At 34.6% G+C, this 25,607-nt stretch overlaps 1 protein-coding gene across 8 annotated transcripts in view; it reads right to left on the bottom strand.

The window, feature by feature from the left end:
• The window catches only part of STXBP5L (syntaxin binding protein 5L), a 507,233-nt gene that overhangs the window by 289,833 nt on the left and 191,793 nt on the right, over nucleotides 1-25,607 (bottom strand). For 7 of the 8 annotated variants that reach the window (XM_003825169.4, XM_008950467.3, XM_003825168.4 and 4 more), the window contains exons 6-7: nucleotides 13,505-13,639; nucleotides 6,861-6,924 (exon numbers count right to left, since the gene is read on the bottom strand). In XM_003825169.4, the coding sequence (XP_003825217.1) occupies nucleotides 6,861-6,924; nucleotides 13,505-13,639 (199 nt within the window). Of the gene's footprint in view, nucleotides 1-6,860; nucleotides 6,925-13,504; nucleotides 13,640-25,607 lie in introns of those variants that run through there. The other variant, XM_055110336.1, reaches the window with a different exon arrangement.

The raw sequence follows: 25,607 nt of genomic DNA, 5'->3' as shown, positions 1-25,607 counted from the left end.
GGCTCTCTTGCATCAACTCCTACTGTCAACAAGGGCCTAAAAAGGGACAACCACTACCAAGCTTCTCAAATATGCTAATATTTTCCTTTCTAGGGCATTTCTTATTAGGTTAAGTGAAGACAGTCTCCTCAGAAGCCTCCTAGGGAACACAGTCAAAAGGTGAGTTGCCAGAACAAACATAATACATTCATTTTAACATTATCATCCCCCAATCCCTTCTTTAATACCATACCCAAAGACTCTGACATCTCTACTTTATTTACTATATGGCTTTTTTTTAGTCTAGGCTTCAAGGAGCCATGCCAGCAAATTACTACTAGGACCATATCCAAGTGTCCCTGCCAAAGCACTGAATCCAAAATCATAAGTAACTGCCCCCACAAAAATAAACCCTCCTCTAGGCAGCCCCCACGTTCAAGTCCTTAAAAACCACTCTAAACACATTTCATTGGTGAATGGCAGTATTAGTCATATCCTCAATTCCTTTGGTAGGTATTCTATTTCTTTCAAGTATAGTTTATTTATTCCTTGAGGAAGATTTATGCTTCTGTGTTAGGCTGTGCTGAGATCTGAGATCTGATTCTGGTTCTTTGCCTGGATGTAATGATACTGGAGGTGGACTTGTGGGGAAAAACATCATCATACGAGGAAATTATTTTAGGTGAAGTCATTACACGGTCACCCAGAAAAGGGAAACTGTTCTCCTCCAGAAATGGTGAAAGAGGTACTTCTGCTGACCAGAAGTGTTTGAGGAAATTGGGGGTTGCTGGGGTTTACAATATTCTCAGGCTTATCTATATAAATTTTTCCATCCCAGGTTAATGGTTGAATAGTGCTCTCAAAAATTCATGTTCACCCAGAACCTCAGAATGTGACTTTATTCAGAAATAGAATCTTTGCAGATGTAATTAGTTAAGGATTTCAAGAAGAAATCATTCTGGATTTAGGGTGGGCCCTAAATCCCATCCTAGGCCCACCCTAAATCCAATGACTGCTGTTGTTATAAAAAGAGGAGAAGACATAGAGAAGATCATGTGAAAATGGAAAATGAAGGCAGAGATTGGTGTTATACTGCCACAAGTCAAGAAACATCAGGAGCCACCTAAGCTGGAAAAGGCAAGGAAGAAGTCTCCCCTAGAGTCTTCAGAGGGAGCACGGCCTAACTGACACCTTAGTTTTAGACTTCTGGTTGTTAGAACTAGGAAAAAATAAACTTTGTTTTAAGTCATCCACTTTGTGGTCATATGTTATGGCAGCCATAGGAAACTAATATACAAAGGTCATACTCTTTCCTTATCAGGGCTCTGACTTTAACAAATGAGACCTATCAAAGTTATGTATTTGGTCTCCTTATAAGCAGCTCCTGGGCCTATTTTTAGCACAGTCTTCCCTAGAGCTACATGAGGTAGGAGTTCCTTTAAATCTACTTTAGAGGACTTCTGGGATTTGGTAAATCAGTAATTAAGTGTTCTGAGATGATGTAGGAAGAATAAAGGACTCCCAAAGACACCCACACTCTAATCTTTGGAATCTGTCAATATGTTCTTTACATAACAACAACAACAACATAAAATATTTTATAAAAGTGAAGAACGTTTCCCAGTTGTGGTGAGAAAGAGGCACAATTGCGGAAGAAGAGTCAGAGAGATACTATGCTGTTGGATTTGAAGATAGACAAAGGGGCTGCAAGCCAAGGAATTTTGCAGCCTCTGAAAAAGGCAAGAAATCAGATTATCTTCTAGAATTACTAAAAAGGAATGCAACCCTGCAGATACCTTGATTTTTGCCCAGTGAGACCTGTGTTGAACTTCTGGCCTACAGAACTGAAAGATAATAAATTGTTTTGTTTTAAGCTATTGAATTTATGATAATTTATTTTGACAATGGGAAACTAATACAAGTGCCCTCAAAGGAAGTTATTTTATTTCATCATCATTATGTAATTATCATTACCCCATATCAATTAAACACCATGACTACTTGATCTCCCTTTATCTTATCTTTCTAGCAGAGAAAGATTAGTCCCTAATCACAGAAGAACATTTTTAAAGTAACTGTGATGTCACTGCATGGAAGAGTTTAATTCATTTCACCTGGTACCTTCAACAGGTTTGCTGATTTTAGACAGGAGACAACCTAACTTCAAAAATCCAATACTGAGGGTTTACAGACTAGAACAGGAGTTGGCAAACTTTTTATGTAAAGGCCAGATAGTGAACATTTTAGGCTTTGCAGCCCAACTGCTCAGCTTTACTCTTACAGCAAGAAAGCAGCCACAGACATATGTTAATGAATGAGCATGGCTGTGTTCAATAAAACATTTTGAGAAAACAGGCAGCATGCCAGATTTGGTTTGTGGCTGTATTTTCCAGTCCCTTATCGAGAATAATTGTAGTAACTGTTATCTTAACCAGGAGTGTGTACAAAAAAAGCTTGAGGCAGGGTTTAGTCCTAGTGTTTAAGGGAGGAGTGCAATCTCAGGGTTGTAATAATAAAAGAAAGATGATTCATTATCACTCTAACTACTATTTCATGGGGAGAAGCAGAAGAGACATCACTGGTCAGGTGTAGCATGGTCTTGCAAGAAATCTCCAAAAGTTTATGTGAGAAAACTATGACTCAAATTAGCCAAATAATAAGGAGGAAGAGAGGAAGAATTTATTACTTGTCTCTTGCCTAACATTGGTCAAGGTTTTCTCCATGGGAGGTTAACACCCCCTCTCTTCAGAATTGTGTCATTTGACCCCTTTGGTGTGTGTTATGGAAGCCAGATTGAATGCCTTATGTTGTAGCACATCTTCTGAATCCAGAATTAATGAAAGGAGCCAGAGACCTGGGAATAGCTCAATTAATTTTGCCAAACATGAAGTGAAGCAAACAGCCCTTGTTTGGGAGAGCATTTGTTTGGGAGACAAGAGAAGCTAAGAGAATTCAAGCAGATTCACTCAATGCTGTATCAAATCAATACAGGCATCTCTCAGCTCAAGAGTACCCTTTTGTATTTGATAGACCAATGCACAGTTTCTTTATAAATGATATATTGGGGGAAAGATGGCCTATTTTCTGATTCTATGACATTATCTTGATTTTTTTTTGAGATGGAGTCTTGCTCTGTTGCCCAGGCTGGAATGCAGTGGCATAATGTCAGCTCACTGCAACCTCCACCTCCTGGGTTCAAGCAATTCTCTTGCTTCAGCTTCCAAGTAGCTGGGACTACAGGCGCATGCCACCACACCAGGCTAATTTTTTGTGTGTTTTTGGTAGAGACAGGGTTCCACCATGTTGGCCAGGCTGGTCTTGAACTCCTGACCTCAGGTGATCCACCCACCTCGGCCTCCCAAAGTGCTGGAATTACAGGCATGAGCCACCGCGCCCAACCATATTATCTTGATTTTGTAGGAACCTTAACTTTAGCAGTTTGTTCCTTCTTGCACTTCACCAATTAGCTTCCAATGGAAGCGTTCCCCTTCCAAGTTGAATTTATCCCAGAAATACAAATATGTTTAAAGTTAGAAAATCTATTAACATAATTCAACAAATTAACAAATTAAGAAATAATAATCTTGATACATGTAGAAAGCATTCAATAAAATTTGACATTATTCATAATTTTAAACTCTTAGAATATTGGAAATAGGTGGAATGTTTTTAACTTCATAAAAGCAATCAAAGATCTGCAACAACCATTTTACTTAATGCTGAAATCGTGGAGGCATTTCCTTTGAAGTTGGAAACAAAAAAAGTTTCCACTAAAACCATTTTTACTCAACACTGCACTGGGGTCCTAGTCAATAAAACAAAAAAGATATCTATAACCATAAATATTGGAAAGGAAGAAAATTTGTCTATATTTTCAGTTTTTATAAATAGAATATTCCAGAGAATCTAAGGACAGCTATTAAAAACAAAACATTCAATGATGCAACTGAATACAAAATATTAAAAAATCAATAATATTTGATAATCTAAAGATAATCAGTTATGAAACTTCTTTAAGAAGATTAAGTCACAAGTCACAAGAGCAATAAATTCTATAAGGTACTTATCAAATTGAGCTAGCAGAAGATATAAAAGACTTTTATAAAAAAATTTATAGTTATATAGCAAAACAAATGAAAGCCAAAGTAAACATATTTATAGATGGAACACCCATATCTTAACATGTAAATTTTCTATAAGTTATACACTCGAATTTCAAACAAAATCCCAATTGAGAATCACATTGAGCTTGATAAGCTGATTCCAAAATTCATATACTAGAATAATGAGTCAGAAATAGCCAAGATAATTCAGAAAAAGAAAAGGGACCAGCTTACCAGATATCAAGACATTTTGTAAGTTATTATAATTAATAAAGTATGTCATTAGTACAATAGTAGATAAATAATTCAGCAAAAGGTTAAGCCTAGGAGACCAATCCAAATATTGGAACTTGATATATGAGTGAGGTGTATAAATCAGTGGAAAATAGATTCACTATACAATAAATGAATTATTTACATGTGCAAATAAAAGTCTACTATATCAAACCATCATAAACTACATGAAGATTAAAATCTAATTGTGAAATGCAAGGTCTTAAAACCAGTAGAAAAAAATAGAATTGTATTTTCTCTCTGGTAGGGAAATATTTACTGAATAACAAACAAAAAGCAAGAATCACATGAAAAGACTGATAAAACTGCATATATTAAAATAAAAAAACTTCTGTGACAAAAGACTATTGATGGAAAAACTGATATACAAGAAGTAAAGTGATTTATTCAAGATTATATGCTAATAAATGCTAGAGCCACAACTCAAACCTATAGTTTTCTGATGCCAATATTCATTTATTTTGCAGTCCTTTTAATTTGTAATTAAACAATTGCCACATTATATTCTTTCATAAAAATTTGAACAACACAAATAAAATAAGAATAACTTTGACCATTTTCCCCAATTCCAATCTTTAGTGTTCTCCCAGATTTGTCTATATTCTTTCAGGCTTTTTTTTTTCTTAGGCATTTGAATATATAAGTACAAATATAAAGGCAATGTTCAAGTGGTTTTATACCTTACTGTTCTGCAACTTTTCTTTTAAAAAATGCGTCTTAAAGAACTTTCCATATCAACACAGCATTCCACAGTATGAAAACATCAGCATTCATTTATTCAATATTCTATTAAGAGACATTTAGACTATTTTAATAGTTTGCACCATTAGTCACATAAACAGTATAGATATCGGAAATGAATTTTCTAGGTCATAACAAATTCCAAAAACGAATATATGTTTTAAATGTTGATAATGCTTAATTGCTCATCCTGGTATATATACATATATTTAGATGGCTATTTCCCAGTGCTTTTTCCATTCTCTGATATTTTAAAATTAATATTTTTAGTGTTTAACATTTTGTCGGTATGATGTTGACAAATTGTATATTGTATTTCCCTAATTACTAGTGAGACTGTTTCCTCCTCACTGCCAGATCCTTCTCTCTAGAAGTAAGAGGCAACAACATCAACTCTTAAAATCATCTTTTTTGGTAGACTTATTTTCATATGTCTAAATACGTTTATATTGCTATTTTCTGATTTAGTCATTAGATATTATATATTGATTTCTTACTACAAGATGAGGATTTAGTACAAGTTCTTTATATATTTTACATGTTCATTATTTTTGACATGTAGGAAATATTACCTCCCACTTTGTTGCCTATCTCTTATTATGAGAGTCTTGTTATAGCATATGCCCTAAAGTTTTTAGATTTTGCCCAAGAGTGTCCCTACTCCACAGTAACTAACAACCCTATCCTACAAGCATCTTTGAATACTTTCTGAGTTGTGATTTTAATGTTTATTAAACATTGGTTCTTTATGTATCTATGAGGCAGAGGTCTTACTATTCTTTTCAAAGTGAAGAACCAATTATCCAGTACCATTTATTCAATAGCTAATTATGTCCTCAGACATCTTCTTTAAAATATATAACATTTTCCCAAATACCTGAACTATTTGGGGATTTATCTATTTAGATACATTGGTCTTCTTGTGTACCCCTGTACCAATATAACACTGTATTTCTTTTTCAAAAATGTCATGGCTATTCGTATACATTTTCTTTTCTTAATAAATTTTAAAATCACCTTTTGAATTCTTAAAAAATAAACTCTGATGGCACCTGATTGGAATTACATTGTACTTGTGGATCAATTTGAAGGGATCCAATTTTATTCCTTGGGTGGGTGGACTTGCCTTTCAGGTTTGATTTTTGATAGGCTAATTCAGTTTCTATCCTTTAAAAATAAAGAACCAAACCTATATACTAAATAATTTATTAACATTAATTAATTAATATTAAAAATATCTAATTTTCATGTTTTCAACTGTTTCCTCACCATCAAAGGCAAATTATGAAATAATCAAAGTGAATAAGAATTATTTCTGTAGTCTGATAACATTTTATATATTAGTACATGTTAATGAAATCAAGATTGGCTAATTTATGTTATTTAATATTCGTCATTTTTCATTACCAAACTGAGTAACAAAGGCAAATTATAATCATATTATTAAATTCAAGCATAGAGTATTTGAAAATTAAAGTTGTTCTACATGTTATCGTTCTCAAAATGCCAGAATTAAATACCGATTTTATCTCTCAGTAAAGCTAAAGACTTAATTTGGGACCATCAGTAGCATGATTCATTCATTCATTCATTTACTCATTCGTTGATTCAACACATTTTCATTTTACATAATATAAAATGCTATCAACTGGGCTAGATACTAGATATAAAATAATAGTAAGAAACACCTTTTTTCAAGAATGAGGAAAATAAAACTAATAATAAAGATATCATAATACTCACTTTGCCTTCATCTCTTGGGCTATCACTTAAATGTACAACTGGACCTGGATGAGTCTTAGTGGATCTGTTAAATCAATTCAAAACAGTAATTAAAAACCAAACATTAAAATACCTTACCACTAGAGACTGAAACAAAGAAATTAAGATTACACTGGAATAAAATCCCACCATTCTAGGGTTAAGCTCAGATTCACTTAAGTTTTTTATTTACTTTACCAGTCCTAACTGCATTTCTGTTTACTAATTGCAAACTACTTATTTATGTTTTTCTTTAAAAATCAGGTTAAAACACAAAGATCCTAATAACAATGGGGTTCTTTATTATTTGAAACGTTTGTTGTCAGATAAGCGCCTCTGAATTTTTTTAATTGAATTTTTATTTACATAGATAAAAGAACACTACAGCTACAAAGGTAATGGTGTAAAACTGTCTCAATTAAATTGCAAAGTACATACCTGATTTAAGATTTCCTTTTACACGAAATCTCCTCTGATTATTTTCCCCTAAAGAAAAGTACAGTGGCACTTCTGATTTAAAAATAAATCTACTCTAGTGATAACGCTTTTACAGAAAAACAACAAATTGGAGTGAAACCTAGTTCATTGGTTATACCACACTTATCAGGTTATTTAGTATAATAAATAACAGATAATTATGAGTCTAACAGAATATTGTTAAAAGACCTGGGCTCTCTATCAATCTGACTTTAAATTTATTCTACTCTCATATCTGGCATGTTTCTATTATAATTCCTAGTTTAACTTACATCACTTTGAAAATGATTATGTCATGATTAAATATGATCTGATCTGATATAACAAGGGTTTTATTATTGCTCCACTTTCCACAGCCTTTCTCCACGACCTAACAGTGTCAAATTATTCTTATGATTATATTAACACAGTTTCAGTTTCTTTCTTAAGCACACATGAAAACTATCAAAGATTCTATACAAAACAATGAAGAAGATTTAAATCTTAGAAACTATTTGGAATCAGAGAAAAGTGACAAATTAATTCTAGGATCTCCTGGTGCTGACTCCTCAGAGTTACCAAGGGGAATAAACACAGATTAATTGGATATTGATGAATTTTGTTAGTGGATTCATCTTAAATATTTTCATCTAAAAATGGAAATATTAGCACTGACCTTACTGAATAATTGTGCAGATTAGAAGATACATACAGCATCTAATACTATGGCAAAACATAGTGTGCATTCAATAAATAGTATGTATTATGATTGATGTGATAATTGGAAATTAGAGTTACTATTTGCATTCTAGAATATATGCAGGAAGAAAAGAAATTAAACAGGGCTTCATAAAAAGTTTACAGAGCTTTCTTTAATTTTTTCCACATTTATATGTAACATATCATTTATACATAAATTCAGTGTTCTATAAAGGTATAAATGCCTCTGATAAGGTTTAATGTCTTTAAATTATCCTCCAGGAATTCATAATTGCCAACAAACCATAGCCTCTCCGTCTCTTGGTTTGATTGCACTAACACTTACCAAAGTGTACTTTACGATAAGTTAGTTGTTCTATATTTTAAAACTTTGGGAAACCCTGAATTAAAGTTAAATATTATTTCCCCTACAGAATTTCTTAGAGCCTGTAATATGCAAATAAGCATTGTAAATCTTCAGTACTTTACAAAATTATTAGTCCATTGAATCCTTTTTCATTGATCATATTAATGAAATCACAGAAATTTGTTTTGGGAAACACTACTCGGATCACATGCAAGACTCTTGTGTTTAGATCCTTAAACTATAAAATATTCTACTTCTGAAAATAATCTAACATTAAACTTCTGTTATTTGTAGTTGCTTTTTCAGACTCTAGAAGAAACATTATTTACTATCTTAAACAAACATAGAACACATCAAAAGTGAAGAGGAAAAAGGGTTCACATTATTTCACTGCGTAGAGATAATGCCTATTAACATTTTGGGGTATTTCTTCTGGCTTGTTCCCTAACATTAAACTTCCAAAACCACAAAGCACTCCTGGAAAAACTTATGGTCATGAGAAATTGACCTAAAAATAAAAAAGCATCTGTGGACTTTGGATTCTGAAAATTACAAAAAAAATTCTTTAGATAGAATTATCAATGAATTATTTTCATGTACTAGCCACCTAAAAAAATGTGCAGTAATTCTTCTCGGTATCCCTATTTAGTTCTCTTTCTCCCATTCACTAAAGTAGCCTTCTTAATATTAGTTTCTATTATGGGCTTTTCATTATCTTCCCATATCTTAAATATTGATATTCTATGGTATCCTGTCCTAGACTGCCATGTATTCCCATATAATATATGACCACAAATTCAAAACCCTACAGGAATCAGGCAGGTATTGCAAATGAGTTAAATAGGCTGAATAAGAACTGTACCAACCTGGATAGCACATTACCCACCTACATACGGAAAGTTACTACTCATTTGCAGTTGATTATTGCCATACAGGAATGCTAGACTAGGACTGTTTCACCAAAAAGTCCAAATTTTTATCTTCATTCTACCAATTTTTAAATAATAGAAAGTCATAATTCAGAGCATATTTAAATGCTCTGATGGCCAAACAAAATATATCTATGAATCATAATTAGTTCAATGGCTATTAGTTTGCTAACTTTTCTCTACATACTCTTTATGCACAATTTCATCTGTTCATCTGGTTTTAACAACCCAGTAAATTCTGATCTCTCTCATTACCTTCAGATCCATATATATCCCACCTCTTGCTATTCTTCTATACCAACTCCACTTGAAAGTCTTATAAACACATACAATTCAATGGAGCTAAAATTGAACTTATTATTTTACTCTCAACCTACTCAACCTCTTGCACTTTCGCTAAATGGCACCATTGTACACCATTGCTCAAGGCAAACACTGGGAAGTCATCTTTAATTTTTCCCTATTATTATTCCTTCTTTTAAATATTTCTTTAATATGTTGGTTTATCTCCACTCCTACAACACCAACATAATTTTTACCAAGAACACAGTCTTTCTTTCTCTCCAATTATTTCTCCATACCTGCATTCAGGGTAGTACTCCTAAAATATAGATTTGATTGAGATCTGCTTACAACCGTCAAAATCTAGCTCCCTATTAGTCTTTAAAGTCTGAACTTATCAAATTGGCTTACAAGACCTTTCATGTTATAAAACCTGATTACCTTCCAGCTTTATCCCTTGCTATCCTATCCACCAGCCATTCCAACAAACTATAAACTGCAGTACTTAAAATTTCTGGGCATAGAGCAGAAAATTATCTTATATTCCATCCTTTAAATATTCTGTTCCCTCTGCCTGGAATGTTCTTGTCCCTGGTATTTTACTCATCTAACTGAAACTCACCCCTTGGATCTCAGCATAGATGTAACATTCTTCACAGATACCACTTTGAGATCCCATGTCTATATTATAATTGATGTCCTTCTTATGGAATTGCCATATTATATTACCAGTATATTGTAATTGCCTTTTTATTTAACTTTGCCTCCATTAAACTGGAAGTCCCAGGAGGACAGAGATTATGTCTTCTCTGTTCATAGTTGTTTCTAGTATCTATCATATAATAGAGCTCAGTAAACATGCTTGAATGATGTTAAACATGAGTCTTACACTTTTATGATTTGATTATAAATTTCATGCTCAAATTTTAATCATATGTGGAAAAAAAGCTTACATTTTTTTAAAATGTTAGGGCTGCCCTACAGAAATAGCTGTTTCTATGCTATCACCTGGTATATATTTTCCCATATAAATATTTTTTAATGATAGTTTAGTTCTATGCTGTTATTTTATAAGGTATTCTTCAAATATCACTGTTTAAATGAAAAATTTCTCCCAGGTTCCAAATAACCAATATATACATTTTGGAAACCCAGCTATTCATACTCTTGGGAATTGCCTCTAATTGCAATTAGAATAATTCACTAAAAATAGAAACAAGGTGAAAAATAAACATTAAATGAAAAGTATTTCAATAAGGACTTAAAATAGAAACAATCTCATATTTTTTTTAGATAATTCTTGCATTTGTCCTACTTAGAAAATATATTATTAAAATTCATGGACTAAAATTATATTTATTAAATGAGTCTTCTTAATTAAATGCATATTTTATTACTGTCCCATACACTTGACAAATATTAACAGGAAGTTACATACATTTTCTAATGTATCTCAAGAGGTAGAGAGCAATGAAAAGACAGTTCCAGGAGATTGGAAATTGGCATTTAAAATGTTATCTGTCACAGTGGAATTAGAATTCTATGGAACATATTTTTGGAAATCCGGTCTAAATAAATCAAGAGACATTCAGGAAGTGATGGTATGTGGTTTACTAATAATTTCTCAGAGATATTTCAAGAACATTTTCAGAGGCATGTACAACTCGATAAAACACAGGTTTATATATAAAATAGTAGATGCTATTCTAATGCTGAATCATGTGTATATTATGAAAAATAAAAATGCCTTATTTTAGCTCTTTAATTTCTCCTGATTTTAGCCTCCCTTATAATATACATTTTAAAAACTCTTCATTAGTCTTGAAATTGTATAGACTATATAAACACATTAAAATAAAGTATAAGTCACTAGTTCACGTAGTAATCTGAACCATGAAAAGGATTTGTTACATAAATGAATATAAGAACAGCATTGCAAGAGTGGTGAAATGTTTAATTTGCTTAAGATAACAAATTCTTCTCAATTACTTTAGCAGCATTCAACCTGAACACAAGTGATGCATCTATATATTTTCACTAATATTGAATTTATTTAAAAGTTGTATAACTGAATCTTCTCTTGTTCATCTAAGCCTGTATGTTTTTATCAATATCCTGAAACAATATTATGTAAAACTATTAAAATTCAGCCCTTTTATTACTTTTATAGGACTAGGATTACAGGGGAAAAGGACCTTCCCAAATACCTAATAAAGTAACTTTGGGGGGAAACATAATTATTTATAGGATTAATGTTTTTAGAAATATTCACACAGAACAACAAAATGAGCAAAATAACTCAAACCAATTATCTTGAAAACATAAATGAAAGTTGTAAGTCAATAGCAGTGTGTATGTAACAATTTATCATACTAATGCTTCAATAATGTCATCAATCATTTAGTATTTACTTTGGAAAGCACAGAAATAAGCCAAGTACGAAGAACAAGAAAAGAACAATAAACAAAAATCCTGCTCTGGAGCAGTTCCTAATCTAATGAGGGAGAAAGAATTATCATTAATAAAAGACCCATTCAGACATAATACAAAAGGAGTATCATGACAAGAGTATAACTAGTAACAACCTTCCTTATGAAGCAATATACATGCATATTGAAACATTAAGATTAGGTAAAAGATTTATTTCCAGCGTCAAGCTTCACAAAAATGGGGTGTTTTAATCAGAATTTTGCAGAATAATTTTGTAACTTAGACTATATATGAGGCAGAAAATGAGTCAGCTTCAAGTCAAACATCTTATCAAGGACCTAATATGTATAGAGCATAAACGTGTTAAATAAAAGTTGTTTTTCTGATTAATAATTTTACTAGAAGAATTGCTTACATATGTACTACAAATAGATGGTGATATAGTTTGGATATTTGTCCCTGCCCAAAGCTCATGTTGAATTGTAATCCCTAAATGTTCAAGGTGGGGCCTAGTGGGAGGTATTTGGATCATGGGAAGTGGATTTCTCTTGAATGGTTTAGCACCATCCCCTTAGGGCTCTTCTTGTAATAGTGAGTTCTTGCCATAGTAAGTGAGTTCTTGCAGTAGTGAATGAATTCTCGTGAGATCTTGTTGTTTGAAAGTGTGTGGCACCTCCCCCTAACTCCTCCTCTTGCTCCTGCTTTCATTATATGACATGCCTGCTCCTAACTTCTACCATGATTGTAAGCTTCCTGAGGCCTCCCTGGAAGCTAAGCAGATGCCAGCACCATGCTTCCTGTAAAGCCTGTAGAACCATAAGCCAATTAAACCTCTTTTCTATATAAATTACCTTGTCTCAGGGATTCCTTTATAGCAATGCAAAATGGCCGAATACAGATGGCTTGAAATTCCACAGAGTTTGATATTTGGGGAATTTCACATTTCACATGTACAGAAACTTAAATATCAGTGCCAAAGCCAAAGTGGTAATTGCCATTCATCATACACCCAAAAAACCTATGTATAACGTAACCTAAAAGATATTTGAGCCCTGAACAATATTTTAATGAGGCAAGAAAAGAACAAGCTACAAGCATTAAAATCATATGCAGTGATCATGATTATTTTTACATAACACAATTCATTCTCACTGAAAGTTGCTATACTAAGCTTGATTATAATGAAGTGAGATTTCCATGTAAAACTTTTAGAATAAGCCTTACTATTTTGTCATCACATTTTTAGATATAAAGCTTAATTATTTATGGTATTTGGAAAGCCTAAAATATTGTAATATCTATTTTTAAAAGCTTTTATGGCTTTAAGTTATTTTACTGAACTTTTCACTCAAATTCATTATAAATTAGTAATAGATGTATCAGATAACTGTAATTTGACCTACATGTTACATAACTGTATGAAGTATTTAAGCCAATAAAGTGATATCCAAGTTCAAACTTACAGTTCAATTGCCTTGTTCCACATGATAACATATCCAGAAAGAATGAAAGATTCAATATTTACAATATGTGTATTTCCTCTTTCTGTTCCAACATAAAGCCATTTACTCTGGAAAGGTAGATGACAGTAAGTAATTCTGAAAGAAAGAAAATTATAATTAAAATATCTAAATTTTACATTCGGTCAGCATTATATTTTCCTTACATGTATTATGTAGTGATAGCTATATAAATAATAAAATGTACTATATACTCAAGTATAGCATGTAGTTATTCATTGAGAGTATAGGATAAATAACAATATTATAGCATTAAAAACAATAATGTTAATAAGCACTATTAATAAGTGCCTATATGGGCATTAATTTACATTATTTCTAATTCTGAAAACAGCAAGATAGATATGTATTTCTGTTTTACAAAAATGAAACTGTGGCTGAATTTTTTTGTTTACTTGCCTAAGACCGCTAATAAGCAGCAAAACCGGGATTCAAATCCTTTCCTGTTTGGTTACAAAATTAACATCTTTCACTAAGCTACATTTTTTTTCTATTTTTAAGATCATATTTGCTTCAAATACATGAATTTCATATTATATTTCGTAAACTTAATGTTTGCTTCAAATACATAAAGATCATATTTGCTTCAAAACATAAATTTCAGAGTTCACAGAGAAGTGGTAGCTATGTCTACATGAGATGATAAATTATTTAGTTTTTATTCAGATGTTTGACATACAAGCAATAAAAAGAAAACTTATAAAGTCAGAGCTTCACTGTATTTTTCCCTTCATTTTATTGTTCTGTTTTCATCTTCACAATGGGCTCTCTGACTAGCTCTAGGACCTGTTCCATAGCCAGAGCAACCATGACTCCTACATATTAAATATGGGAATTTACCAGAGTCCTCTATTCACAACATTATCACTCCTTCTAGTTTGGCCTAATCATGCTTTTTAGTTACTCCACAAAAGAGAAGGAGGATAAGTTCATAGTTATCTCTTGTCAGACAGACCAATAAATTTTTCAAAAAAAATGTGAATGACATATTTCCAATATGATATTGTCTTGTACTTCTTTATATAAGAATAAAAAGGCCAGGCGCGGTGGCTCATGCCTGTAATCCAAGCACTTTGGGAGGCCGAGGCAGGTGGATCATGAGGTCAAGAGATCAAGACCATCCTGGCCAACATGGTGAAACCCCGTCTCTACTAAAAATACAAAAAATTAGCCGGGCGTGGTGGTGGGTGCCCATAGTCCCACCTACTTGGGAGGCTGAGGCAGGAGAATCACTTGAACCCAGGAGATAGGGTTACCGTGAGCCGAGACTGTGCCACTGCACTCCAGCCTGGCGACAGAGCAAGACTCCGTGTCACAAAAAAAAAGAAAAAAGAAAAAAAGAAAAAAGAATAAAAGTGAACATCCAGTGTGTCCAATTTATATTCTCAGTCTGGTTCACTGAAGTTTTCAACAGTCTGTTTCTTTGAACCAAACTTCATCTATTATTCAAAGTACCCTGCACACTACATTCAAAAAATTAAAAGCCCTGCTATTACATAAGCAATTACTATTGACAATAGTAATTGTGTAGCCTATATGATGTTGGAAAATTTTGATTAAAACCTAAAATCTAGAATTGCTGTTGCCAAGAGATATTTAATAATGTTGCACAGGAAATAACTTGATGGTCATGTTTCAAGGCAATGAAGAATCAATTTTCAATTCAATCTTAGGTAGAAAGAGGAAACTTACTTTAAAGAGGATTAAGATCATCCTTTCTGAATTACAGGGACAGTGGAAAAAACACTAATCCCATTAAAGAAGACATAAATATAGGGGTTCAAGTAGAAAAAAAGCAAACCTCAATATTACATAGTCACTTCCAGGGTTAAGAAGAAAAGTGTAAGAACTACCAGGTTTCAGTAATGAGACAGAACTAGAACTATTCCTTGAACTAGTAACTACTTTTTTCCTCATCCTTATTAAATAGAAACTAGAGCCTTTATATCAGACAGGTTTCACCTTATATTCAATGTCCAACTGATGAGTAGTGGTTACAACAACTAGATAAAGATTTTCAGGTTTTAACTGAACCCCCCCAAAAAGAGTAATAGGATTACTTAGAATGATTGCCATAGATAAAGGAAAAGATATACTAACACTTCTGCTGTGTATTTGCTAGCTCTAATATATGATTAGTCAATACCTTTATACAACTTAATTTATTGTATTTTATAATTACACTTTCATTTGTAACTTATTTCTACCACCACTACCTGATAGATGAAGGATTTTTTCTACTGCATGTAAGCCTTGGAAAAATAATCTTATTCCTATATCAATATCAACTATCATTAAATAATCGAAGATATCCTTAGCTTTCCATCCATTCATCCATTTATTCAATCTTCACCGAATAACTCTTTATAAAAAAAGTATTGTTGCCGGGAGGGACCAAGATGATTGACTGGAAATAGCTACGGTCGGAGGCTCCCACCGAGAAGAATGAAAACGGCGAGAGAAGAACGAAAACTGCAAGTGAATCCCGCACCGGCAACTGAGGTATCCAAATTCTCTCATTGGGACTGAATAGGCAGTTGGCACAACCCACAGAGAGCCAGCAAAAGCAGAGTGGAGCAACGGCCCACCTGGGAGCTGCAAGTAACAAGGGGAACTCCCACTCCCAGCCAAGCAAGGTGGTGAGTGTGCTACCTACCACCAGGAAAACCATGCTTTTTCCACGAATCTGTGCAACCCGCAAATCAGAAGACCCCCTTTGTGAGCCTATGAGACCAGGGCCTTGGGTCCCAAGAACAGAGCTGTGCAGATTCTTGGCGGTCGCTCAGCTAGAGACTAAGATTACCAAGTTCCTGAGGGGAGGGGCAGCTGCCATCATTGCAGCTGCCTGTTGCCTAAGATGACTGAGTCCTGGGGGGAGGGGTGGCAGCCATAAATGCAGCTCCATTCTGCCACTTTTCCCCTGCTGGTGCGAGGGAGACTGAGCGGTTTGGACTCAGGAGGAATTCTCCACAGTGTAGCACAGCGGCTGTGGTGGATCATGGCCATACTGCCTCTTTAGGCTGGACCCTGACCCATTCCTCCTCACTGGATGGGGGCCTCTCTGCAGGAATTTCAGAAACTCCAGCTAGGGATTTACAGACAGAACTCTGATCTCCCTGGGATAGAGCCCCTTGCAGGAGGGGCAGCCATGGTCTCTCTCCATGGATCAGTGGACTTAGTCTTTCCCTCGATGGCTCTGCAGAACCTGGGAAGTGCAGATGAGAGGGATTCCTCCCACCACAGTGCACCCCCTCTGCCAAAGCCCAGCCAGAGTGCTTCGTTAAGTGGATTCCTGATCCCATGCCTCTTGACTGGGTGAAACCCCCCAACAAGGGTCACCAGACACCTTATTTAGGACCATTCCTGCTGGAATAAAGTTGGTGCCCCTCTAGAGAAAGTAGCAGGCAGTCATCCTTGCTGTTCTGCAGCCTCCACTGGTGACACCTTCAGGTGTGGGAGGGACCCAGGCAAATAGGATCTGGAGTGGACCCCCAACAAACCAGAAGAGGGGCCTGACTGTTAAAAGAATAACAAATAGAAAGCAGCAACAACATTAACAAAAAAGTCCCCTCAAAAACCCCATCCAAAGGTCAGCAGCCTCGAAGACCAAAGCTAGATAAACTCATAAAGATGAGAAAGAATCAATGAAAAAACACTGAACACTCAAAAAGCAGAGTGCTTCTCCTCCTCCAAATTATTGCAACACCTCTCTGGCAAGGGCACAGAACTGGGCAGGGCTGAAATGAATGAATTGACAGAAGTAGGCTTCAGAAGGTGGGTAATAATGAACTTCACTGAGCTAAAGGAGCATGTTCTAACCCAATGCAAAGAAGCTAATAACCATGATAAAACATTACAGGAGCTGTTAACCAGAATAACCAGTTTAGAGAGGAACATAAATGACCTGATGGAGCTGAAAAACACAACATGAGAACTTCACAATGCACCCACAATTATTGATAGCCGAATAGACCAAGCGGAGGAAAGAATTTCAGAGCTTGAAGACTATCTTGATGAAACAAGACAGGCAGATAAGATTAGGAAAAAAAAGAAAAAGGAATGAAAAGGAATGAACAAAACCTCCAGGACCTATGGGGTTATGTAAAAAGACCAAACTTCTGACTGATTGAAGTACCTGAAAGAGACAGGGACAACAGGGCCAAGTTGGAAAACGTACTTCAAGATATCATCCACAAGAACTTCCCTAACCTAGCAAGAGAGGCCCACATTCAAATTCAGGAAATCCAGAGAACCCCAGTAAGATATTCCATAAGAAGATCAACCCCCAAGGCACATAATATCAGATTCTGTAAGGTCAAAATGAAAGACAAAATATTAAGGGCAGCCAGAGAGAAAGGCCAGGTAACCTACAAAGGCAAGTCCATCAGACTAACAGCAGACCTCTCAGCAGAAACCCTACAAGCCAAAAAAGATTAGGGGCCAATATTTAACAATTTTAAAGCAAAGAATACTCAACCCAGAATTTCATATATGGCCAAACGAAGCTTCATAAGTGAAGGAGAAATAAAATCCTTTTCAGACAAGCAAATGCTGAGAGAATTTGTCACCACCAGGCCCATCTTGCAAGAGCTCCCAAAGGAAGCACTAAATATGAAAACAAACAAGCAAACACACAAACAAAAAACTGTTACCAGCTACTACAAAACCACACTGAAGTACAAAGACCAATGACTCTATAAGGCAACTACATCAACAAGTCTGCAAAATAACCAGTTGGCATCATGATGACTGGATCAAATTCACACATAACAATATTAACCTTAAATGTAAATGAGCTAAATGCCCCAATTAAAAGACACAGAATGGCAAGCTGGTAAAGAGTCAAGACCCATTGGTGTGCTATATTCAAGCGACCCTTCTCACATGCAGGGACACACATAGGCTCAAAATAAAAGGATGAGGGAAAATATACCAGCAAATAAAAAGCAGAAAAAAGCAGGGGTTGCAATCCTAGTTTCTGACAAGACAGACTTTAAACCAACAAAGATCAAAAAAGACAAAGAAGGGCATTACATAATGGTGAAAAGTTCAATTCAACAAGAAGAGCTAACTATCCTAAATTTCTATGCCTCACTTCAAGAGCAACGAAATTTATAAAACAAGTTCTTAGAAACCTACAAAAAGATTTAGACTCCCACAATAACAATAGGAAACTTTAATATTTCACTGCCAATATTAGATCATTGACACAGAAAGTTGATAAGAATCTTCAGGACTCAAACTCAGCTCTGGCTTAAGTTGGTCTGGGTATCTACAGAACTCTCTATCCAAAAACAGCAGAATATACATTCTTTTCAGCACAACATGGGACTTACTCTAAAATCAATCATTTAATTGGAAGTAAAACGCTCCTCAGCAAATGCAAAAGAACTAAAATCATAACAGTCTCTCAGACCATAGAGCAATCAAATTAGAACTCAAGATTAAGAAACACAGTCAAACCCACACAACTAAATGGAAATGCAACGACATGCTCCTGAATGACTCCTGGGTAATGAAATTAAGGCAGAAATCAAGAAGTTCTGTGAAACCAATGAGAACAAATAAACAATACACTAGAATCTCTGGGACACAGAAAAAGCAGTGTTAAGAGGGAAATTTATAGAACTAAATGCCCACATCGAAAAGCTAGAAAGATCTCAAATCGACACCATAATATCACGACTAGAGAACCAAGAGCAAACAAACCCAAAGATAGCAGAAAACAAGAAATAACCAAGATCAGAGAAGAACTGAAGGCGATAGAGACATGAAAAACCCTTCAAAAAAGTCAACAAATCCAGGAGCTGGTTTTTTGAAAGAATAATGAAATAGACCACTAGCTAGACTAATAAAGATGGAATAATCAAATTGATACAATAAAAAATGATAAAGGGGATATCACCACTGACCCCACAGAAATGCAAACAACTATCAGAGAATACTATAAACAAACAAATTAGTTTATTTGCATTAATTTGCATACTATGCAAATAAATTAGAAAATCCAGAGGAAATGGATAAATTCCTGAACACATACAGCCTCCCAAGACTGAACCAGGAAGAAGTTAAACCCCTGAATAGACAAATAATGAGTTCTGAAACTGAGGCAGTAGTAAATAGCCTACCAACCAAAAAAAGCCCAGGACCAGACTGATTTATAGCTGAATTCTACCAGAGGTACAAAGCGGAGCTGGTACCATTTATTCTGAAACTACTTCAAACAAATTAAAAGGAAGGACTAGTGCATCAATCATTTTATGAGGCCAGCATCATCCTGATACCAAAACCTGGCAGAGATACAACTAAAAAAGAAACTTCAGGCCAATATCCTGATGAACATCAATGCAAAAACCCTCAATAAAATACTGGCAAATCAAGTCCAACAGCACATCAAAAAGTTTATCTACCACGATCAAGCTGGCTTCATCCCCGGGATGCAAGGCTGGTAACAACATATTCAAATCAATAAATGTAATTCATCATGTAAACAAAACTAAAGACAAAAAACCACAGGATTATCTTAATAGATGTAGAAAAGGCCTTTTATAAAATTCAACATCTCTTCATGTTAAAAACTCTCAATAAACTGGGTATTGATGGAACATAACTCAAAATAATAAGAGCCATTTAGAACAAACCCACAGCCAATATCATACTGAATGAGCAAAAGCTGGAAGCATTTCCCTTGAAAACCAGCACAAGACAAGGATGCCCTCTCTCACCACTCCTATTCAACATAGTATTGGGAGTTCTGGCCAGGGAAGTCAGGCAAGAGAAAGAAATAAAGCGTATTCAAATAGGAAGAAAGGAAGTCAAACTGTCTCTGTTTGTAGATAACATAATCGTACATATAGAAAATCCTATCGCTTCAGCCTAAAAGCTTCTTAAGCTGATAAGCAACTTCAGCAAAGTCTCAGCATACAAAATCAATGTGCAAAATCACAACCATTCCTATATACCAACAACAGACAAGCAGAGAGCCAAATCATGAATGAACTCCCATTCACAATTGCTACAAAGAGAATAAAATAACTAGGAATACAGCTAAAAATGGATGTCAAGGAGCTCTTCAAGGAGAACTACAAACCACTGCTCAAGGAAATCAGAGAGGACATAAACAAATGGAAAAAACATTCCATGCCCATGGGCAGGAAGCATCAATATTGTGAAAATGGCCATACTGTCTAAAGTAATTTAAAGATTCAATGCTATTTCCATTAAAATACCACTAACATTCTTCACAGAATTAGAAAAAACTACTTTAAAATTCATATGGAGCCAAAAAAGAGCCCATATAACCAAGAAAATTCTAAGCAAAAAGAAGAAAGCTGCAGGCACCATGATACCCAACTTCAAGCTATACCACAAGGCTATAGTAACCAAAACAGCATGGTACTGGTACCAAAACAGACACACCAACGGAACAGAATATAGATCTCAGAAATAAGACCACACATCTACAACCATCTGAACTTTGACAAACCTGACAAAAAGAAGCAATGGGGAAAGGATTCCCTATTTAATATATGGCACTGGGAGAACTGGCAAGCCACATTCAGATAATTGAAACTGGATCCCTTCCTTAAAACTTATAAAAAAATTAAATCAAGATGGATTAAAGACTTAAATGTAAAACCCCAAACTATAAAAACTCTGGAAGAAAATCTAGGCAATACCATTCAGGACATAGGCACGGGCAAAGATTTCATGACGAAAACATCAAAAGCAATTGCAACAAAAGCAAAAATTAACAAACGGGATCTAATTAAGCTAAAGAGCTTCTGCCCAGCAAAAGAAACTATCATCAGAGTAAATGGACAACCTACAGAATGGGAGAAAATTTTTGCAATCTATCCATCTGACAAAGGTCTAATATCCAGAATCTACAAGGAATTTAAACAAATTTACAAGAAAAAAAAACAAAGAATCCATTAAAAAGTGGGCAAAGGACATGAACAGAAACTTCTCCAAAGATAACATCCATGCGTCCAAAAAACATGAAAAAAAGTTCAATATCACTGATCATTACAGAAATGCAAATCAAAACCACAATGTAATACCATCTCACTTCAGTCAGAATGGTGATCATTAAAAAGTCAAGAAACAACAGATGCTGGCGAGGCTGTGGAGAAATAAGAATGCTTTTATACTGTTGGTGGGAATGTAAATTAGTTCAACCATTGTGGAAGACAGTGTGACAATTCCTCAAAGACCTACAACCAGAAATACTATTTGACCCAGCAATCCCATTACTGGGTATATACCCAGAGGAATATAAATCATTCTATCATGAAGATATATACATGCATATGTTCATTACAGCACTATTCATTATACCAAAGACATGGAATCAACCCAAATGCCCATCAATGATAGTCTGGATAAAGAAAATATGATACATATACACCATGGAATACTATGCAGCCAAAAAAGAATGAGATCATGATCTTTGCAGGGACAAGGATGGAGCTCAAAGCCATTATCCTCAGCAAACTAACACAGGAACAGAAAACCAAACACCGCATGTTCTCATTTATTAAGTAGGAGCTGAACAATGAGAATACATGGGGAACAACACACACTGGGGCCTGTTGGGGGAGGTTGGGAGGGAGGGAAAGTGTCATAATAAATAGCTAATGCATGTAGGGCTCAATACCAATGTGATGGGTTTGTCAGGTGCAGCAAACCACCATGACACGTGTTTACCTATGTTAGCAAACCTGGATGTCCTTCACATGTATCCCAGAACTTTAAATTAAATTTTTAAAAATGTATTGTCCCAGATTATACACACACATCCATTTTTCTTCAAATCATACTATCTAACAGGAGAGAAAAAACAAGCAGACAAGTAAGAAAAATAAAACTAAAATGTAATAATTTCTATAGACTCCAAAGAAGGAAGAGATTAATTACAGTAAGAAAAATCAAGAAAAGCTAATGTAGAGAGTTGTGTTTCAATTGGGCCATTAATTATCAAAACACAAAATAAATAAATTTTTCTCACTTTGAAAAATGGGCAGACCTTTGAATTTGTTTATATTCTTTACTTTTGACTTACTCTTAGAAATTTTACTTAGGTATAAAAACAAAATAAAATATAAATTTTTCACACTTATGGCTCTTTACACACATAAAACAAAAATTCCAAATTAATTACAAAAAACTACAACCAGAATTTAAATCAATATTAATTAATGTGACAGTTGAATTTTTTTTACAGAAATAAAATAACCTCAAAATATGAATATGGTTCTAACTGCACAGGTTCTATTGAGTTTCATGTGTCCATACTTAGTTTGTACCTTTTCACTATATTTATCTATTCTAACAGCTTTTTTTTAAATCAAAAGTTATTTAAGGAATCTCCATACTGTTTACCAGAGTGGTTGTAGTAGTTTACATTCCCACCAACAGTGTAGAAGTGTTTCCTTTTCACCACATCCACGCCAACGCCTATTCTTTTTATTTTTTAATTGTGGCCATTATTGCAGGAGTAAGGTGGCATCACATTGTGGTTTTGATTTGCATTTCCCTGATAATTAGTGATGTTGAGCATTTTTTCATGTTTCTTGGCCACTTGTACATCTTTTTATTTATTTATTTATTTATTTTGAGACAGAGTCTCACTCTGTTGCCAGGCTGGAATGCAGCGGCGTGATCTCGGCTCACTGCAACCTCTGCCTCCCAGGTTCAAGCGATTCTCCTGCCTCAGCCTCCCAAGTAGCTGGAACTACAGGAGCACGCCACCACACCCAGCTAATTTTTGTATTTTTAGTAGAGATGGGCTTTCACAATGTTGGCCAGGATGGTCTCCATCTCTTGACCTCGTGATACACCCACCTCGGCTTCCTAAAGTGCTGGGATTATAGGCGTGAGCCACTGTGCCCAGTCCACTTGTACATCTTTTGAGAACTGTCTATTCATGTCCTTAGCCCACTTTTTGATGGGATTATTTGTTTTTATTTTTTTTCTTGCTGATTTGTTTGAGTTTATTGTAGATTCTGGATATAGTCCGTTGTCAGATGCATAGGTTGCCAAGATTTTCTCCCACTCTGTGGGTTGCCTGTTTACTCTGCTGATTATTTCTTTTGCTGTGCAGAAGCTTTTTAGTTTAACTAAGTCCCATCTATTTATCTTTCTTTTTGTTGCATCTTGGTCATGAGCTCTTTGCCTACGTCAATGTCTAGAAGAGTTTTTCCAATGATATCTTCTAGGATTTTTGTGGTTTCAGGTGTTAGATTTAAGTCTTTGATCCATCTTGAGTTGATTTTTGTATAAGGTGAGAGATGAGGATCCACTTTCATTCTCTATATGTGACTTGTCAATTATACCAGCACCACTTGTTGAATTGGGTGTTCTTTCCCACTTTATGTTTTTGTTTGGTTTGTCAAAGATCAGTTGGCTGTAAGTGTTTGGCTTTATTTTTGGGTTCCCTATTTAGTTCCATTTCCCTACATGCCTATTTTTATATCAGTACAATGCTGTTTTGTTAACTATAGTTTTGTAGTATAGTTTGAAGTCGGGTCATGTGATGCCTCCAGATTTGTTCTTTTTGCTTAGTCTTGCTTTGGTTATGCAGGCTCTTTTTTGGTTTCACATTAATTTTAGGATTGTTTTTTCTAGTTCTGTGAAGAATGATGATGGTATTTTAATGGGAATTGCATTGAATCTGTAGATTATTTTTGGCAGTGTGGTCATTTTCACAATATTGATTCTACCCATCCATGAGCATGAGATGTGTTTCTACTTGTTTGTATTCTATTATTTCTTGATTCTCTTGTCAGGATATTATTTGTTACCTACCATATAAGTTAAAATTATAACATTTTTATTATCTTGCCTGGATCAGGCAAGAAAAATATATGGTCAAAAGATTTCATGAGCAGTCATAAATTCATATAATGATTGACATATAGAAGATTTACTATTGTAATAAACACTTCACAGATACTATGTACCAGCACGTAGATGCTACAGACACATATCATCTGACACACTCATAGTCCTTCAGAAATTCATAATTAAAAATAATTTGACAGAACTGAATGATAAATATTTATTATTTTCATTCACTTACGTAATACCCTGTCAGCAGTAAATACCCAAACATATTTCTTCACTAAAACTTAAGTGGCAAAACACTAAGAACTTTGTTTTGAAGACTGTTACTTAATTTTCTTTATCTGTTCTTAAAATAATCACCTAATCATCTAATTTTCTCTAACTTTTCTCTTAACCAACAGAAGTCATTTGTAATGCAAGCATTTTATGTCATATGTACTAAGCTTTATATTCTCTATACTGTCTTATCTTTTTATATATTCATGTATGTTTATTTTGTGGTTTTTAAAAATAATTTCAACTTTTATTATAGATTCAGGAGGTACACGTATAGGTGTGCTGCATGGGTATATTGAGTGATGCTGAGGTAAGCACAGTACCCAACAGTCAATTCATTAACTCCTGCCCCCTATAGTAGTCTCTAGTGTCTATTTTTGCCATCTTTTATCCAAGTACATCCAATGTTTAGCTCCGATGTATACTTGAGAACATGTGGTGTTTGGTTTTCTGTTCCTGTGTAAATTTTCTTAAGATAATGGCCTCCAGCTGCATCCAAATAGCTGCAAAGAACATGACTTCATTTTCTTTATGGCTGCATAATACTCTGTAGTGTATATGCACCAATTTTCTTCCTCCAATCCACTGTCAAGGGGCACCTGGGTTGATTCCATGTCTTTGATATTGTGAATAGTGCTGCAATGAACATACATGTGACATTTTGGTAGAACAATTTATTTTTCTATGGATATATACCCAGTAATGGGATTTCTGGGTCAAATGGTAGCTCAGTTTTGTTTGTGAAATCTCCAAACTGCTTTCCACAGTAGGTGAACTAGTAACATTCCCACCAAAGGTGTACAAACATTCCTTTTTCTCCACAGCTTTGCCAGCATTTGTGGTTTTTAGACTTTTTAATAATAGCCATTCTGATGGGTAGGAGATAATATCTCATTGTGGTTTTTGATTTGCATTTCTCTGA

Source organism: Pan paniscus, chromosome 2 (assembly GCF_029289425.2).
Source record: "Pan paniscus chromosome 2, NHGRI_mPanPan1-v2.0_pri, whole genome shotgun sequence".
Lineage (NCBI taxonomy): Eukaryota > Metazoa > Chordata > Mammalia > Primates > Hominidae > Pan > Pan paniscus.
Note: the sequence above shows the minus strand (reverse complement) of the source record. Positions and strands in the feature narration are given on the sequence as shown.